The following is a 19,415-nucleotide window of genomic DNA, read 5'->3' on the forward strand; positions in this document are numbered from 1 at the left end:
CCGCTCTTCAGGAGTATAATGATGTTTCAAAATATACAAAAGAACGCTTTTCTTTGATGATATTTCAGATAAGACACAGGAAAATGTATGATATTTAAAAACAAGAGTTGCCGGAAAGCTGGTTTGTTTGTTTGTTTGGGGGAGTGGGCCAAACAGCAAGGTCATTGGTCCCATCGGATTGGGGACGGATGGGGAAGGAAATGAGCTGTGTCCTTTCAAAGGAACCATCCCGACATTTACCTAAAACGATTTAAGGAAATCACGGAAAACCTAAATCAGGATGGCTGACCACGGGTTTGAGCCGTCGTCCTGCTGAATGTCGGTCCAGTGTTGCCAGAAAGATAAGACGAACAGTGCCCACAATCACTTGACTGGAGGGACTTGTATTTAGAAGGAGTAATGGGGAGATGGAACATGGATTGGTCTTTGGGGTAGTTAAACTGTTTATGCTGTTACGTGATTGAGGTGGGTTGGGTTGTGAGGGTAGGTGTAATGCCTGATGGAAAAAGTGAATCGCAAGGAGGAAACAGAATGAAATTTCGCGCTTGAGCGGATTTGTGATGTTATTTCACTGATTACGGAATCGAGTCACATTTACAGAGAATTGGACAGTATGAGCTCAGATGGCAGTATTTCATTGCAACCCCTCATTGCGTCAACTTCTGCGGCAACCTGACCAACAACTATTGTAACTGATATATGAGGATAGTAACTGTTCTCGGAAGAACAGGTACCACTGAAGACCGTGCAGCTTCTCTAGAATAAATGATAATTAATTGAAACCCTCAGCTGCCGACAGGTGTTGTTGATATACCTATGGGGACAGCTGAAAATGTGTGCCTCGGCCGGGACTCGAACCCGGGATCTCCTGCTTACATGGCAGACGCTCTATCCATCTCAGCCACGGGAACACAGATGAACAGCGCGACTGCAGGGACTTATCCCTTGCACACTTCCCGTGAGACCCACATTCCCAACTGTCCACAATCTAGATACATAATGGACTTAATAGATAGTTGCCCATCCACTCATTACTCACGCAAACTAAGGTCACGATCCCCGTAAGAGTTCGTGCAACCTGTGCACATTCGCACAAACGAAGGTCAATGGCTGGGTAGCCTATTTAACTATATCAATGAAGATAGTAACTGTTGTCGAAAGAACAGATACCACTGAAGACCATGCAGATTTTCTAGAATAAATGATAATTAATTAACAACACTTGTTGGCAGTTGAGGGTTTCAAATAATTTGGGCAGAGTTGACATGTGAGCTGGTCCTAGACAAGTTCTAGAGGGGTGAGATAGGGGATCTTGCAGACCACGAAAGTACCTCATTATCACGCAGATTGTTCATGCAGACCCAATCTATGTGTGTATGGGCACTGTCCTGTTTAAAAATGGCACTGTGGCGATGTGTCATGAGGAGTAACACATGAGAACGCTGGATGTCGGTGACGAACTGTTGTGCTGTCAGATGCACCTTCATTATACCATCTGCGACCCAAAGTCATACCTGATGGCTCTCAATACCATGACGGCTGGAATAACATCGTCGCATCTCTCCAAAACATTGGAAAGATGGGTCCTGCCCTCAGGTCTCCGCCATACTCGTCGGCGGTGTTAGCGAAGAACCGTGATTCATCACTGAACACGACAGTCTATGCTTTCTGGTCAATGCCCTACTTCAGTCACAGCCAGCTGTAATGTGGCGTTAATGGCAGTGGTATCTCTCTAGTCCGGCTGCTGCCATTCTTCGACCAACGATGTGGGATGATGTTGTTGCACTGTAGCAGGGCCGGCTGCGGTGGCCGGCGGTTCTAGGCGCTCCAGTCCGGAGTCGCGCTGCTGCTATGGTCGCAGGTTCGAATCCTGCCTCGGGTATGGGTGTGTGTGATGTCCTTAGGTTAGTTAGGTTCAAGTAGTTCTAAGTTCTACGGTACTAATGACCACAGCAGTTGAGTCCCATAGTGCTCAGAACCATTTGAACCATTTTTGAACTGTTGCAGGGAGTACATTACTTGTTCTCGGATGTCAGACGCAGATGTGAAGGGGTTACACTGTATTTTGTGTGTAATACGCCGATAATCCGTTGTGGTGTTCAGACGTGGTCGACTGCAAACTTCATAAGTGTACCTGCCATCACAGTGCAAGATTGGACCTCTGTCCCATCTCAGTACCCCACAAATTTGCTTGTACTTCTGGAATGCTGATGTTCGGTTCAGTACTGGAAAATCTATTCCATGGACAAAGTTCAATCTCTCGCTGGGATTGTTCCATGTCACGTCAGAAGAGAAGTCACCACTAACATCGAGAGGCATAAATCAAATACATTGATCTCACATCCACTCTTTGAACATGAACCTGCCAAGCCAAGACTGAAGTCCAGGGAGAGTTTCCTAACAACTTCACAGCCTTTAGAAGGATCGACTGCTGCTGCCTGAGTCACCAAGTGGAAAGAAAGATGCCAACACCTGTCAAACTGGATGACACCATAAGAATCCCTGCCACCTCGAAACATGGAAAAAAAATGAAATGAGCGTATGGCATCGTTGGCTGGGAGGCCCCTATTCTGGAAAGTTCGGCCGCCAAGTGCAAGTCTTATTTGATTCGACGCCACATTGGGCGACTCGCGCACCGTTGATGAGGACGAAGTGATGATGAGGAACTTACAACACCCAGTCTCCGAGCGTAGAAAATCTCCAACCCGGCTGGGAATGTAAGCCAGGCCTGCTTGCTGACAGGCGAGTACATTACCAGCCAGCTAAGCAGGCGGACTGGACACGTGGAGAAGTGATCATCTGAAAGTCCTTGAACAGACTACAGACCAAAGTCGGAAGATCGAAGGACAATCTCCTAAAATGGAACTTCCAACACAACACTGTGTGAATGCAGTGAATCGCAGACAACCCGGCATCTCTTCAAATGTAACTCATGCCCAACCAGTAGTAGCATGAAGGACTTAACGTTTGCAGCACCCAATGTTCCCAGATTACCCAGTTCTGGGTGAATACTGTATAGTTTCCTTTCTATGTATTGTACACTCCTGGAAATGGAAAAAAGAACACATTGACACCGGTGTGTCAGACCCACCATACTTGCTCCGGACACTGCGAGAGGGCTGTACAAGCAATGATCACACGCACGGCACAGCGGACACACCAGGAACCGCGGTGTTGGCCGTTGAATGGCGCTAGCTGCGCAGCATTTGTGCACCGCCGCCGTTAGTGTCAGCCAGTTTGCCGTGGCATACGGAGCTCCATCGCAGTCTTTAACACTGGTAGCATGCCGTGACAGCGTGGACGTGAACCGTATGTGCAGTTGACGGACTTTGAGCGAGGGCGTATAGTGGGCATGCGGGAGGCCGGGTGGACGTACCGCCGAATTGCTCAACACGTGGGGCGTGAGGTCTCCACAGTACATCGATGTTGTCGCCAGTGGTCGGCGGAAGGTGCACGTGCCTGTCGACCTGGGACTGGACCGCAGCGACGCACGGATGCACGCCAAGACCGTAGGATCCTACGCAGTGCCGTAGGGGACCGCACCGCCACTTCCCAGCAAATTAGGGACACTGTTGCTCCTGGGGTATCGGCGAGGACCATTCGCAACCGTCTCCATGAAGCTGGGCTACGGTCCCGCACACCTTTAGGCCGTCTTCCGCTCACGCCCCAACATCGTGCAGCCCGCCTCCAGTGGTGTCGCGACAGGCGTGAATGGAGGGACGAATGGAGACGTGTCGTCTTCAGCGATGAGAGTCGCTTCTGCCTTGGTGCCAATGATGGTCGTATGCGTGTTTGGCGCCGTGCAGGTGAGCGCCACAATCAGGACTGCATACGACCGAGGCACACAGGGCCAACACCCGGCATCATGGTGTGGGGAGCGATCTCCTACACTGGCCGTACACCACTGGTGATCGTCGAGGGGACACTGAATAGTGCACGGTACATCCAAACCGTCATCGAACCCATCGTTCTACCATTCCTAGACCGGCAAGGGAACTTGCTGTTCCAACAGGACAATGCACGTCTGCATGTATCCCGTGCCACCCAACGTGCTCTAGAAGGTGTAAGTCAACTACCCTGGCCAGCAAGATCTCCGGATCTGTCCCCCATTGAGCATGGTTGGGGCTGGATGAAGCGTCGTCTCACGCGGTCTGCACGTCCAGCACGAACGCTGGTCCAACTGAGGCGCCAGGTGGAAATGGCATGGCAAGCCGTTCCACAGGACTACATCCAGCATCTCTACGATCGTCTCCATGGGAGAATAGCAGCCTGCATTGCTGCGGAAGGTGGATATACACTGTACTAGTGCCGACATTGTGCATGCTCTGTTGCCTGTGTCTATGTGCCTGTGGTTCTGTCAGTGTGATCATGTGATGTATCTGACCCCAGGAATGTGTCAATCAAGTTTCCCCTTCCTGGGACAATGAATTCACGGTGTTCTTATTTCAATTTCCAGGAGTGTATATGTGCTCATTTTAGTGTACCTCTGACATGAATAAAGGAAGACCTCACAAATCTTAATTTACATGATTCGAACAGCCGACTGAATGGAGACCAAAATTAGGTCCCTTTCAATCTTTGTCAGGTGCTGATAAATCTGTCTCACTCAAGCACACAGTATTTCCATATTGTCCAGAGTGATCACCAACATCTGACGCTGTTCTCATCCATTGAATACTGTCCCAGTAGGAACATTCACCTTTGTCAGAGAAATGCTACTCTAATCATTCACTTATCCGCAGATGTGTGTGCATGATATTAGTAAGTTACACTGAATGCAATGTAGTCGAGTTAACTCAGGTGCTGCTGAGGGAATTAGATTAGGAAATGAGGCACTTAAAGTAGTAAACGAGTTTTGCTATTTGGGGAGCAAAATAACTGATGATGGTCGAAGCAGAGAGGATATATAATGTAGACTGGCAATGGCAAGGAAAGCGTTTCTGAAGAAGAGAAATTTGTTAACATCAAGTATAGATTTAAGTGTCAGGAAGTCGTTTCTGAAAGTATTTGTACGGAGTGTAGCCATGTATGAAAGTGAAACGTGAACGATAAGTAGTTTGGACAAGAAGAGAATAGAAGCTTTCGAAATGTGGTGCTACAGAAAAATGCTAAAGATTAGATGGGTAGATCACATAACTAATGAGGAGGCATTGAATAGAATTGGGCAGAAGAGGAGTCTGTGGTACAACTTGACTAGAAGAAGGGACCGGTTGGTAGGACATGTTCTGAGGCATCAAGGGATCACAAATTTAGCATTGGAGGGCAGCGTGGAGGGCAAAAATCGTAGAGGGAGACCAAGAGATGAATACACAAAGCATATTCAGAAGGATGTAAGCTGCACTAGGTACTGGGAGATGAAGAAGCTTGCACAGGATAGAGAAGCATGGAGAGCTGTATGAAACCAGTATCAGGACTGAAGACCACAACAACAACAACTGAATGACATCTGGGTGTTTCACTTCTTTGTCAAGTAGTATATGATGTGGGAGGATGACTGGCAGCAAAACAAGGGATTCAGGATACAAACACCTTATACGGGTGCAAAGACGAGATCAACAGGTCAAAAGATTTTTTTTTTAAATCTTTTCGCTGTCTACTCCAAGGAGTTTGAGACCCAGTCCATCAAAGAGTCATGGTTCTATTCAGCCAGTTATCAGACAGGTTGATAGTGGACAGATGGGGGATCCCAATTGGGAATGGATGGGAGGAGGGGCTTACCCGTTCCAGCATTCGCCTTCAAACCAGGGAGAAACCTTGGTCAGAACTGGGTGACTGGAACTTCATTAATTTTCTTCTGGAATATCTTCCTTCGTTGAGAACGTTGTCTCAGCCAAAAATTAAGGTACAGTGTACGTGTGCAATGTATAAATGTTGTATATGTTGGCTAAGTGTGTATGTGTTACTGAACGGAGCAAAGAGTGCTGGAGGAAAAAATGATGATTGTGCTCTTTGAAGGGAGTGACTGGTATTTTGTCTGGTGAGCTCATTTCGGACGAGAGTGTCGTAATGTGGCTGTAAATGTTTTTGGAGGTTAGCCTGTCCTGAGGTGTTTGCCTGCCCCCAGAGCCGCCGTTGCCTGTGCTGGTGGCGGGCACCATGAACAACGTGTCGTTCGTGACGCCGGCCAGCCCGCTGCTGACCCAGCTGGACGACCTGCCCCAGGGCGCCCTCTGCTCCGGGGTGGGCGAGGGACGAAGCTTTGCAGAGTGCACGCACGTCGTCCGCCTGCCGCTCGGCGCCACCGTCGACCTGCTGCTCATCGACCAGTGTGAGTTCCTTTGTCTCTACTGCCTCCCTACCGCACTTCACGATTCTTGCAACGTTACATGTACTGTAACTCTTCAGGCTTTCCCGGCGAGATCTTGAATGTGGAATAATCGGGTCTACGCTGGATGTTTGTGTCGCTCTGGCACAATATTTGGGCCACGTAACTCGTTGCCTTCTTCAGGTGCGACCTGAGACTGCCGTAAGGAGGATCTTGTCCGGTCTCAGGTAGCACCTGAAGACGGCAACGAGTTACGTGGCCGAAATATTGTGCCAGAGCGACACAAACATCCGGCGTAGACCCGATTATTCTACATGTTATTACATTTACTGTTGTAGATGATAGGGCTCTCTCTCAGCCTTTAAATATGCCAGACACACTGGAACACCTCGTTAATTTAAGTATCTCACGTATCTACTGACGCTAACAGCAGTGTCAGGCACCCTTTTGTTATTTTGGTTCATGTTTTTATGGCTGGGTTGGTGTGTCGCTCCACGTCTTCCTTGTCCCTGTGCCAGTCTCTTCATCTCAGAGTAGCTTATACCCCAAACGTCCTACATTGCTTATTACATTACTGGTCATTAAAATTGCTACACCACGAAGATGATGTGCTACGGATACGAAATTTATTCAGCAAGAAGAATATGCTGTGGTATGCAAATGATTAGCTTTTCGGAGCATTCACACGAGGTTGGCGCCAGAAACGACACCTACAACGTAGCCTATCGCGATTGCGATTTATCGTATCGCGACATTGCTGCTCGCGTTGGTCGAGATCCAATGATTGTTAGCAGAATATGGAATCGGTGGGTTCAGGAGGGTAATACGGAATGCCGTGCTGGATCCCAACGGCTACGTATCACTAGCAGTCGAGATGACAGGCATCTTATCTGCATGGCTGTAACGGATCGTGCAGCCACGTCTCCATCCCTGAGTCAACAGATGGGGACGTTTGCCAACAACAACCATCTGCACGAACAGTTCGACGACATTTGCAGCAGCATGGACTATCAGCTCACAGACCATGGCTGTGGTTACCTTTGATGCTGCATCACAGACAGGAGCGCCTGCGATGGTGTACTCAATGACGAACCTGGGTGCACGAATGGCAAAACGTCATTTTTTCGGACGAATCCAGGTTCTGTTTACAGCATCATGATGGTCGCATCCGTGTTTGGCGACATCGCGCTGAACGCACATTGGAAGCATGTATTCGTCATCGCCACACTGGCGTATCACCCGGCGTGATGGTATAGGGTGCCATTGGTTACACGTCTCGGTCAGCTCTTGTTAGCATTGACGGCACTTAGAACAGTGGACGTTACATTTCAGATGTGTTACGACCCGTGGCTCTACCCTTCATTCGATCCCTGCGAAACCCTACATTTCCGCAGGATAATGCACGACCGTATGTTGCAGGTCCTGTACAGGCCTTTCTGGATACAGAAAATGTTCGACTGCTGCCCTGGTCAGCACATTCTCCAGATCTCTGACCAATTGGAAACGTCTGGTCAATGGTGGCCGAGCAACTGGCTCGTCACAATACGCCAGTCACTACTCTTGATGAACTGTGGTATCGTGTTGAAGTTGCATGGGCAGCTGTACGTGAACATGCCATCCAAGCTCTGTTTGACTCAATGCCCAGGCGTATAATGGCCGTTATTACAGCCAGAGGTGGTTGTTCTGGGTACTGATTTCTCAGGATGTATGCACCCAAATTGCGTGAAAATGTAATCACATGTCATTTCTAGTGTAATATATTTGTCCAATCTATACCCGTTTTTCATCTGCATTTCTTCATGGTGTAGCAATTTTAATGGCCAGTAGTGTACAATTCAGTTTTCCACAACAGTTTCTGCCCACTGCAGTTGCCTGTAATTCCATGGAAGTTATTCCCTAATTTCCTAATACATGTCCTATCACCTACATTTACATTTGCGCTTCACAATCCAAATTATGGTGTGCTGTGGTGGATATTTGGTATTTCAATATCTCTTTCTCCTCTACTGATTAATTAATGGTTTTAGGAGTAATAATTACGATGGAAATTTGCTGGACCAACAATAGTGAGTTCTATAATTTTCAATGCTACAGGATTTGCAGCTGTGATGAATTTTTTGAAAGATTTCATGATGCCTTCAGCTGCCACTGTTTTTATTTTAGCCGGCTGTTATGGCTGAGCGGCTCTAGGCGCTTCAGTCTGAAACCGCGCGACCGCTACGGTCGCAGGTTCGAATCCTGCCTCGGGCATGGATGTGTGTGACGTCCTGAGGTTAGTTAGGTTTAAGTAGTTCTAAGTTCTAGAGGACTGATGACCTTAGATGTTAAGTCCCATAGTGGTCAGAGCCATTTCAACCATTTGTTTGTCTCTCTTTTTATGAATGATTGTACAATTGCCTTAGGCCATTTTCAACTATTTTATGGATGATTTTTAGCAGTAAATTACGCCTTGAATGTCGTTGCTCCTATGACTCCCGTTGCTGCCTCTGGATTAAGGGGTCCCGGGTTGGATTCCCGGTCGGGTTGGGGATTTTCTCTGCCCTGGGACTGGGTGTCCGTATTGCCCTTGTCATTTCATCATCATCATTTGTGTCAGTCACTACATTGGACTGAGAAAAGAAAATTGGACTGCGTAAAGATTGGGACTTTATATGGGCGCTGATGACCAAGCAGTTGAGCGCCCCAGAAACCAAACATCATCATCATCCTATGACTCCATGTTATGCTCATAAAATAAATCCGAGATGTTTTACGCTATATTAGGAGCACGTTACTTTCGAGCATTCGTTGCTTACCACTTCTTTTCATTACATCCATGACTTTACCTTTCTGTGACTTATGTAATATTTGAAGTGATCCATCTATATTAGGTGTTTTGTGGCTGGTGTCTTAAGTGTGCAGCAAATGTGGATGGGTTAATGTCGCATATTATCTTGTGTTCTTTAAACTGTATAGTAACTTTAAGCACAGCACACTTTCCAGACAGGCTTATTATTTTTTGTATACATGAAAAATCTCTAACATTTAATATTGGATTATTACATGATACTTCTTCTAGCCTTGAAGTTATTTATCTCCTCTTCTTCGTTGAAGACAATGTTGCAGCGTCTAGTTTGCTTTGCTTAAATTTCTTGCTTCTCCGAACTATTACAGGTACCGGTAAAGCAGATAGATAAGGTCAAATAACCAACTACTAAATGAAGTTGACTTTGTACTGTAAGAATTAATGTAGTTCACATTATTAATGAACTAAACAAAAATCCACGTCCTCTATCATGGATGGTAAAAGACAAAAGTACAAGATCGGTGAAACATCTGACAGGATTTTTCACAAACATAAGAAAATTAATGTTCTATATCTTTTATCGCTAGCTCCACATGCTTAATTGCCGTAAACTACTTAGGTGAATGAATGGATAAATAAGCAGAACAAAAATAAAACATATATCCATATAGGAAAACCAGCATAAGTTTCAGTACACTGCTTTCGGGTTCCGGAACTAACGGTGCGCTTGCACAACGATTGTTAAGCGTCCGTGTGAGCCGGAATCTCTAATTTTACCCTCAAGGGCCTCTGGCGACGTATATAGTAGGAGGAAACAATGTGCTAGCTGACTTCCCTTGTCGTAATTCTAACAGCAAACTACACCATCATGGACAACGCCTCCACTGTAGCGTCTGCCAGTGCAGGTGGATTAGTGTCTCTGTGACCCTTTCGCAGTCATTACACGAACCTGTGGCAAAACGTGCTTCTTTTCTTTGGATCTTCTCTATTTGCTCTGTCAATCCTATTTGGTGAATGGTGGCGGTGGTATGTGTCAGGCGTTCAACAGCGAGCTAATCAGTGCTCGTACTCACCTAAAAGAGTACAAGTGTGGATATCACTTCTGAGAAGCAAGCAACAAAATGTAAATTAAAAAATTGAACACACAGCATTTCTGAGACTCTGTCACACTGTCACACAAAGCAGCAAAAGACGGATGGCTCAGGGCAGTGTGCGAGTAAAATACAAGCACTGCAACCAAATATCTAAAATAATAAAACAAGGAACTGTGCCTACACCATGAACTGAAAAATAAACGATGAAGCAGCGAGCCTAGAAACACATTAAAACCTTCCACCTGAGACACTACTGAGAAGACCAGACATTACACGGAATCTTAAAACACGAATCACATTCCATTCATCACCTAAAACAGAGGGCAGGTTAGCTGAGAAATGGGGCCCTCATGGCCTCGTATAAACTGCATTCAGTTAAAAGCACTGCATACCGGTGGGTCTTCCTGCAGAAGGAGGAATCCATGCGTCTGAGGACAGTGTCCTATCCAGAGGCGCATTAGAGGTACTCGCTGCCGGAACAAGGAACGCCACGGTTGTGTCGGTTTCGTCGGCTGCTCTCCATTCTTCTCCACTCCTAACTAGTCCCCCTCCCACAGGCGCATGATGTTGTGCCTCAATAACGCGTGCAGGAGCAGCACATTTAGAAACTGGTACTGTCAATCAGGCATCCTAAGCTGCCACATCTGCTGCTTCATTACCCTGAATGCCCGCATGCCCTGGTGTCCACCAGAATGACACACCCTTTCCCTGCCTCTGTAAGTGGAAAAGCGTGTCATGAAACCACTGTAGATACTTTTCGGCTGGATACATATGATCGGTAGCCTAAGAGCACTTACTGATGAGGAATTTGGTAGCAAGTAGGAACGGGATCTTCTCCAGTGTCCTCAATATCGCATTTTTTCAGCTTCATACACTGTACGAGTACCATGTAAGAGAATCTTGATGGAACTGTCTGGAAATAGCACAGCACAACCGACGGAATTATCCTGTTTAGACCACACAGTCACAGTGCTCGGATAAAATCCTGTAAAACATTGATTTAAAAGAAAAGGTCGAAGTAAAAATCTTCTGGCACATTGAGTGATCTAAAATAATCCTGAGACTCTGTATTTATCGGGGCAGTGAATGACTTCAACCACTAAGTCCTGCTGCACGCAAATGCTGAATGACTTCGTTGCTCCTGGCGTATTTCTAAATAGTTGGTCCATTGGAGGGCGAGCGACAGTATGAAATGCCGGTGATTGTGGCGTCGATAGCAGACTGTTCACATAATTCACCATGAGGACCCACCGCCGGATAAAAAAAAAGTCCTGTGGCTACGGCCTGTCGTCGGGTAGGCTGGCCGCCTTGTGTAAGTTTTTTTTAAGTTAACATCACTTCGGCGACTTGCGAGTTGATGATGATGATGTGACGATTAAAACAACACAACACCCAGTCCTTGATCGGAGAAAATCTCCGACCCAGTCGGGAACTGAACCAGGTCCCCGCGCATGGCATTTCGCCACGCTAACCACTCAGCTGTGGAGGCGGACCGCCGCCGAATGACAAGTGGTGGTTCGCCAGCCACAACGCACAAGCTAGGAATTGGACTCATACTGTACTTTACTATCACCTGTTTCTACTGTTTTGTGGCAAAACCTTGAAAAATTTCCGTTTGTTGCTCTGATTTTGGACACCAGTGTACATTCCCCAGCATTAAATAACGTCAGGAGACTTTTAGCAGGTTGAACCTTAGGTGTAGAGTCTACCGCTAGTCGTGAGATGTGGCAGATGAACTTAACATATGAAAGAAAGGAGGAAAGTAGGCAGCTTGTAACCTTTCGGTGTCATGGGTGGTGTAGTACTTCATGTGCGCCCTTTACCAGGTCTATGACTGGATACAATCTATCAAAATTGTTAATTTGCGTAATAAAAGAAACTGTAATGACGTAAATGATTAAAAAGTAATAAAAATACTGTCGAGTTTGGAACAACAATCCTCTTACACTGCTAATTTCTCAAATCAAGAATGTACCACTAGTGCTTCAAGGGGCTGACGCGTGTTGCAGCGCCGGTGATGGGCGGCCTGAGCCACCCGTTCCACGTGCACGGGCTGCGCGCCTGGGTGCTGGAGGAGGGCGTGCGGCCCCCGCCGGCTGCAGAGCAGTGGCTGCCTCGCAGCGGCGCGCCCCCCTCCAAGGACACAGTGGCCGTGCCCGCCGGCGGCTACGTGCGCCTCCGACTGCTCGCCGACAACCCGGGTGAGTTCCGCTAAGGACGCCGCAGGGAAGCGAAGGGCAGCGTGCTACTGTGGGCTGGTACAGTGGGTCGGCACGAAACCGGACGACCCAAGAGTCGTCTCAACTGCTTACAGCACTGCCAGTTTCTATTTTCAATTTAGACCATTATGGAGTGTCTTCCAAAAGCTGATTCTTGCCAGTCGTTAGAAAAAAAAATTTGAAGTTAATGTCACAGAAATTTTCAATGCATTGGAAATAACAACCAGCCAGTTGCGAAGTACTTTTTAAGACAAAGTTCTACGTTAGAGAGCTACTACCTTTAAGTCACGTGTTTCAAATGGTGATTAAGTGCACTCGAGGTATGAATTAGAAAAAACAGCCTTCAGTCACTATTTGTCGTGTCTTGTTCAGTACACGGTGCATTTCGGACCCTGTGGGTCCATCTTCAGGTGTAACTCGTCTTAATACATACTTTATTTGTTCTCTTGGATGAGATGAAATGCATATTCCTGTCACGAAAAGGTTCGTTGTTAGGTTTTGAAGTTTCTGCCTGTTTTCAAGAACATGTACAGTCGTGGATAAAACGAGCGAGACCCCCCGCCTTTTCGTTACGCTGATCCGCACACCTCTGAAGTCTGCTACACAGCATAACAGGCAAGGCAATGAAGTGCTACCAACATACTAGGCACAGGCGTGAAATTGAAAACCTATCCGGACTTTGTCAGACTGTTTTCAATCATGTGTAAGACTATACTGATGCTGGTTAGTGTGTTAAACACAAATAAATGAAAGAAGAAACGCTAGTTAGTATGAACTGTGCTAATAAAAATGAAGTTCAGCTTATCGAGATAACATAACTGTTTTAGTAAGACAAAGTACCCCAAATCGTTACGAATTAGCAAAATATTATGCGTATTCGACCGCGAAACGGTCTGTGTCAACGTTCAGACCAATCATACTGGATTATCATTGCTGACCTACTATGAAAGTTTGAAAATTTAGCAATGTGTGAAGGTTCATAACGAAATTCAGTTAAAAATCATTCAGCGCCACGCTTAAGTCAATTCAATTATTGACAGATGCGAAAAAAGTAGGCAGTAACAAGTATGAAAGTCTACAAGAGTTTCATATTGACATCCACAGTACAGAATAAAGATAGCAATACAACGTATTGGGGGTGCGAGAATTTCTTAAAATTGCTTTATTGATAGTCTATCTGCCTCCATCGAGATTAGAACCGAAAACAAACCAGACCTCCCATGCAGTAGCAAACACCTTTCACTACTCTAGCAGACAACCCAGGCAAACAGCCCTCTATTATTACCCCAGAAATGAATACGCTGGCAATTTTGCAATGAAAATGGCAAAATAATGTGCAGTTTATGTTGCATAGAGCTTTCTGGACTCAAAAACATGAATTTTCTATCTTTATGTCACCGCTTATGGGACAATCATTCGGGATGTTTATCGAAATAACAAAATACTGTTATTAGCGAGTAAATTTAGTAGGATGATTCTGCACCACCGCAGGAAATAAACGGCGACGTATCTGCCAAACGTATTCTACAATGTTTCGAATTCTCCACTAGACTCGCCACAACTAGGAAACGTTCATTAGCAGAAGTGTTTCATAAGCTATGGGAATGCTCGCACTTCTAAAACGCGGTGGCATTAATACTGGGATCTGAATTACCACGTGTATAGGCAAATGGGCGTTATTTGGATCGAAAGCGTAGCTACGATTAATATGCTGATGTATCGACTGCAACTAGAACATTTTGAATAAAGAGTAGGGAGAATTATTTAGGTGCCCCTCATCTTCAGTACCTGTCGTAGCTATTTTCGTTGTTAGGATTTCCTCACCTAAATCGGTAAAAATGGAACCCTACTAGTCTCACTTTCTTGACCGTCTATCTTTCTACCCAACCCAAAAAACTCATTTACCTCGAGTATGGGTAGACATAGTAAGCGGAAATGTATCGCACTTCCTGCGGTATACGGTCCCTTGGTGGCGTAAGAAAATGAAGTATGTCAACGTAATCTAAAGATACGGCAATTTGTTAAGAAAATTTACGCAACGGTAATCCAGTATGACTGGTCCAAACGTTGACACAGACCGTTTCGCGGTCAAATACGCATAATATTTTGCTAATTCGTAACGATCTGGGGTACTTTGTCTTACTAAAACAGTTATGTTATTTCGATAAGCTGAAATTCAGTTTTATTAGTACAGTTCATACTACTTAGCGTTTCTTCTTTCATCTGTATCTTATATTTACGTGTTGTGTTTAAGACACTAATCAGCATTAATGTAGTCTTACATATGATTGAAAATAGTCTGACAAAGTTCGGATACTTTTTCAATATCACGCCTGTGCATAGTATGTTGGTAGCACTTCGTCGCCTTGCCTGTTATGCTGTGTAGCAGACTTTAAAACTGTGCTGATCAGCATAGCGAAAGGCGAGGGATCTCGCTCATTTTGTCCCCGACTGTACATGCTTTCAGGCTAAACCACTTTGAAAAATCAGGCATTGCACAACATATGTTGGAAACGAAGCGCGTCATCAAAAATCTAGAAAATAATTTGGTAGTATTACATAATGAAGCCAGTGGTAAGACCCTAAATCTGTTAGAACAACTGGAGATACGCCTCCACAAAATCAAAAAACCAGAGTCGACGTAAAATGAACCAACAGATTTTGCAAGCCACAGATAATTCACTAATTTTAAAGATCTGTTCGAAAAATATTTCCTGCATGTGTCAATTGTTTCCTGCATATGTCAATTGTTCAATAATTATATCTTTAGCACTATGAAAAATTCATCTTTGACCACACCATGTACAAAAACATCTGCGAAGTGTTTACAAACATTTGTTCGCGAATGTGCTTCTTGGATGAAGCGATATGCCTGAAAACGATGGAGGAAAAAAATTATGCTGTTACAAAACCCTTTTCTTGGATTATTTGGTAAGTATACACTATTCATCTTTTCCGCTATGTGGCACATATTTTCCGCATCTGACTTACGAAATTCGTAACCTAACATCAAACCCTTTTCGTGACACGAATATGCGTTTCATCTCACCCAAGAAAGCAAATAAAGCATGTATTAAGACGAATTACACCTGAAGATGGACCCATCGTGTACTGAATAAAACACGGAAATTTGTGACTGAAGGCGTTTTTTTTTTTTAATTCATACTTCGACTGTATTGAGTACAGTCACGTTTGGAGCTGAAAAACATTGATAAAATTAAAGTGATTAAGTGTAGCATAGGAAACCATGTCCGGAAACGTACCGTTTTCCCGTTACATGCACAATACGACAATACACGTTTCTGTCTGTCTCCTGCTGTTTGTCGCCTGGCCCCATTTACAAGCAGCGCTCGACGTGACGACCTACGAGTCAACAGAGATGCAGTATCTACATCTACATGGATACTCTGCAGATCACATTTAAGTGCCTGGCAAAGCGTTCATCGAACCACTTTCACAATAATTATCTCTTATTCCAACCTTGAACAGCACGCGGAAGAAACGGACGCCTATATGCATCCATGCGAGCTCCAATCTCCCTAATTTTGTTATGATGATCGTTTCTCCCTATGTAGATCGGTGCCAACAAAATATTTTCGCATTCGGAGGAGAAAGTTGGTGATTGAAATTTCGTGAGAAGATTCCGCTGCAACGTAAAATGCCTTTGTTTTAATGATGTCCACCCCGGGTATCGTGTCAGTACACTCTCTCCCATATTTCGCGATAATACAAAACGTGCTGCTCTCCTTCGAACTTTCTAGATGTACTCCGTTAATCGTATCTGGTAAGGATCCCACACCGCCCAAAAGTACTCCAAAAGAGGACGGACAAGCGTAGTGTAGGCAGTCTTAGTAGGTCTGTTACATTTTCTAAACGTCCTGCCAATAAAACGCAGTCTTTCGTTAGCCTTCCCCACAACATTTTCTATGTTTTCTTTCCAATTAAGTTGTCCATAATTGTAATTCGTAGGTATTTAGTTGAATTTACGGCCTTTATTTTTGACTGATTTATCGTGTAACCGAAGTCTAACGGATTCCTTTTAGTAGTCATGTGGATGACATCACACTTTTCATTATTTAAGGCTAATTGCCACTTTACGCTCCATACAGATATCTTTTCTAAATCGTGTTGCAATTTGTTTTGATCTTCTGAGGACTTTATTAGGTGATAAACGACAGCTTCATCAGCAAACAACCCAAGATGGCTGCTCAGATTGTCTCCCAAATCGTTTGTATATATAAGGGACGGCAGAGGACCTATAACACTACCTTGCGTAACGCCATAAATCACTTCTGTTTTACTTGATGAATTTCCGTCAGTTACTACGAACTGTGACCTCTATGACGGGAAACTGCGAATCCAGTCACATAACTGTGACGATATTCCATAAGTACGCAATTTCACTACAAGCCGCTTGTGTGGTACAGTATCAAAAGCCTTCTGGAAATCTAGAAATGCCGAACCAATTTGAAATCCCTTGTCAATAACACTCAACACTTCATGTGAGTAAAAAGGTAGTTGTGTTTCGCAAAAACTATATTTTGTAAAAACCATGTTAACTGTGTGTCAATAGACCGTTCTCTTCGAAGTAATTCATAATGTTCGAGCGCAATATATTTTCCAAAATCCTTCTGCATATCGACGTTAATGGTACGGGCATGCAATTTAGCTGAGTACTTCTAATACCTTTCTTGAATACTGCTGTGACCTGTGCAACTTTCCAGTTTTGGGTACGGATCTTTCGTCGAGTGAACAGTTGTATACAGAGGGGTCCAAAAAAATGTATCCACTGTTTAAAAGTCCATAACTTACAAACAAACTGACGGAGTTGTCTCATTTTTGGTGAAAGTGTAGCTTAAAGTCCAACTTAAAGATATCACTGTAGGTGTTCGAAATGGTCACCATTAACATCACACACAAACGATGCCCCTGAACTGCAGCACGAACTACTGACTGCAACGTGTTCAGTTGGATATTTGCACATGAATGTACGACGGATTTTCGAAGTTCATCCAGTCTGCAACGCTTTTGTCGATAAACGACGTCCTTTAGTGTTGCCCACAGGTAAAAGTCCAGAGGAGTTATGTCTGGGGAATGTGGCGGTTACTCCACAGCACCTCTACGGCCTATCCGTGTTCCTGGTAGATTTTCGTCAGATACGCCCTAACAAGATTTTGGTAGTGGGCTGCCATCTTGTGGAAAGTAAACTCTTGTCTCCATACAAGTCTCGGATGGCAGATAAAATGGATGTCTGAAGCTTCTGAAGGTACACCTTACCGATAACTGTGCCGTCAAAGAAGAATGGCCCAATCAAGCCCCGGTAAGACGACCCACACCACACATTTACTCCTGGCAAATTCACGGTTTTGTCTACGTGGACGTTCGGATTTTCGGCGGCCCAGCAGATGCAATTGTGACGATTTACTGTACCACTGAGTTTGAACTGTGCTTCATCAGACCACACAATCCTCTCTGCAAACTCTTCATCGTTGCGCACCATGTTAGTAAACCACTCGCAGTACTCCATTCTACGATCTGGGTCGTCCTCGTTCATTGCGTGTAGCAATCGTGGGATGTAGCACTTCGACTTTGCTATCTTCAAAATTCGCCGAAGACTGGAGCGACTCACCCCAGTTTCACGGGCACACTGTCTCACAGACTTCTGTGGTGAGCGAGTGAATTGTTGTAACACACGACGGGAATTAGCTGGACTTGTTACTGTTACAGGTCGTCCAGATCGTTGTTTGTGTACATCTTTAACACAGCCTTCTGCTTCACATTTGTCTCGAATGCGACGAATTGTTAAACGTGTCGGTGGCTCTGTTTGATACTCATTTCGCCATTGCCGTTGAACCTCATTAATGTTTTCGTACTTAAAATACCACTTCAAAACTGACTTCCTTTCATCGAATGTAAGCCTTGCGCCAGCCATGTTTACTCGTGTAACTAGGTGCAACTAAGAAGAAAACACTGATTATCTGGCGACTGTCGTCCGACAAAACAAAACGAGGCAATACAACGCTTGTGTGGCGATTGCCGGAACTGCAAACTATTACACTACCAAAGATGAGACAACCCCGTCAATTAGTTTGCCACTTATGGACTTTTAAACAGTGGATACACGTTTTGGACCCCTCTGTATGATTGTTAAGTATGGAGCTACTGAAAGGAACCTAACTGATATACAGCCTGGACCAGAAGACTTGCTTTTCTTGAGTGATTTAAGTTTCTTCACTACTCCAAGGATATCTACTTCTAAGTTACTCATGTTGGCAGCTGTTCTTGATTCGAATTCTGGAGTATTTACTGCGTCTTATTTGGTGAAAGAATTTAGGAAGGTTGTGTTTAGTAACTCTGCTTCGGTACCATTGTCATCGAGAGAATATCCGTTGCTATCGCGCGGAGAAGGCATCGATTGTGTTTTGTCATTAGTACACTCTACATACGACCAGAATCTCTTTGGATTTTCTGCCAGGGTCTGATACACGCGACCACCAATCATTGGTCTTCCAGAATCCGCCGCAGCCATAACCCGCGCCAGCAGGTCTTCCTCGGTTGCCACAGGGGACTCGTAAATCGAGGATTTCACGTGATATCGCAGGTGGCAGTCTCGCGAGTTTAGGTCGGGAGAACGTAAAGGCCAAGCATTCGGGCTAGCACGACCTGGCCGCTGTCGCCCAAATCGTTGGTCCAGATCATCTCGCACGCGAAATATGACGTGGTGCGCCATCGTGCTGGAACCACATGTTCTGACGCACGTGCAAGGCTGGGAATGGGAAATCACGTGATCGGGGAATGACATACGAAATACTCTAGCCAGTAGCTCTGAAGATGTGGGTGATTTGAATGTGTGCTGTGATAATTTGCTTGTAGCTGGAAAACTACCTTTCCGGACGTGAATTCCTGTGCTGAACTTAATCCTCTTGGCCCATACTAGAAGTTCTCAAAGGCTTTATAGGGAATTTAGTTACACCCTGTACGTAACACAGGGTGTTACAAAATGGTATCGCTAAACTTCCAGGAAACATCCCTTACACGCAGAGGAAGAAAAC

General features: G+C 45.1%; 1 protein-coding gene across 1 annotated transcript in view; it reads left to right on the forward strand.

The window, feature by feature from the left end:
- The window catches only part of LOC124606610 (L-ascorbate oxidase-like), a 134,920-nt gene that overhangs the window by 89,155 nt on the left and 26,350 nt on the right, over positions 1 to 19,415 (forward strand). The window contains exons 8-9 of the mRNA XM_047138595.1: positions 6,065 to 6,268; positions 12,154 to 12,345. Coding sequence (XP_046994551.1) covers positions 6,065 to 6,268; positions 12,154 to 12,345 — 396 coding nt within the window. The remainder of the gene's footprint in view (positions 1 to 6,064; positions 6,269 to 12,153; positions 12,346 to 19,415) is intronic.

The sequence above is a fragment of the Schistocerca americana genome, chromosome 3, assembly GCF_021461395.2.
Source record: "Schistocerca americana isolate TAMUIC-IGC-003095 chromosome 3, iqSchAmer2.1, whole genome shotgun sequence".
Classification (NCBI taxonomy): domain Eukaryota; kingdom Metazoa; phylum Arthropoda; class Insecta; order Orthoptera; family Acrididae; genus Schistocerca; species Schistocerca americana.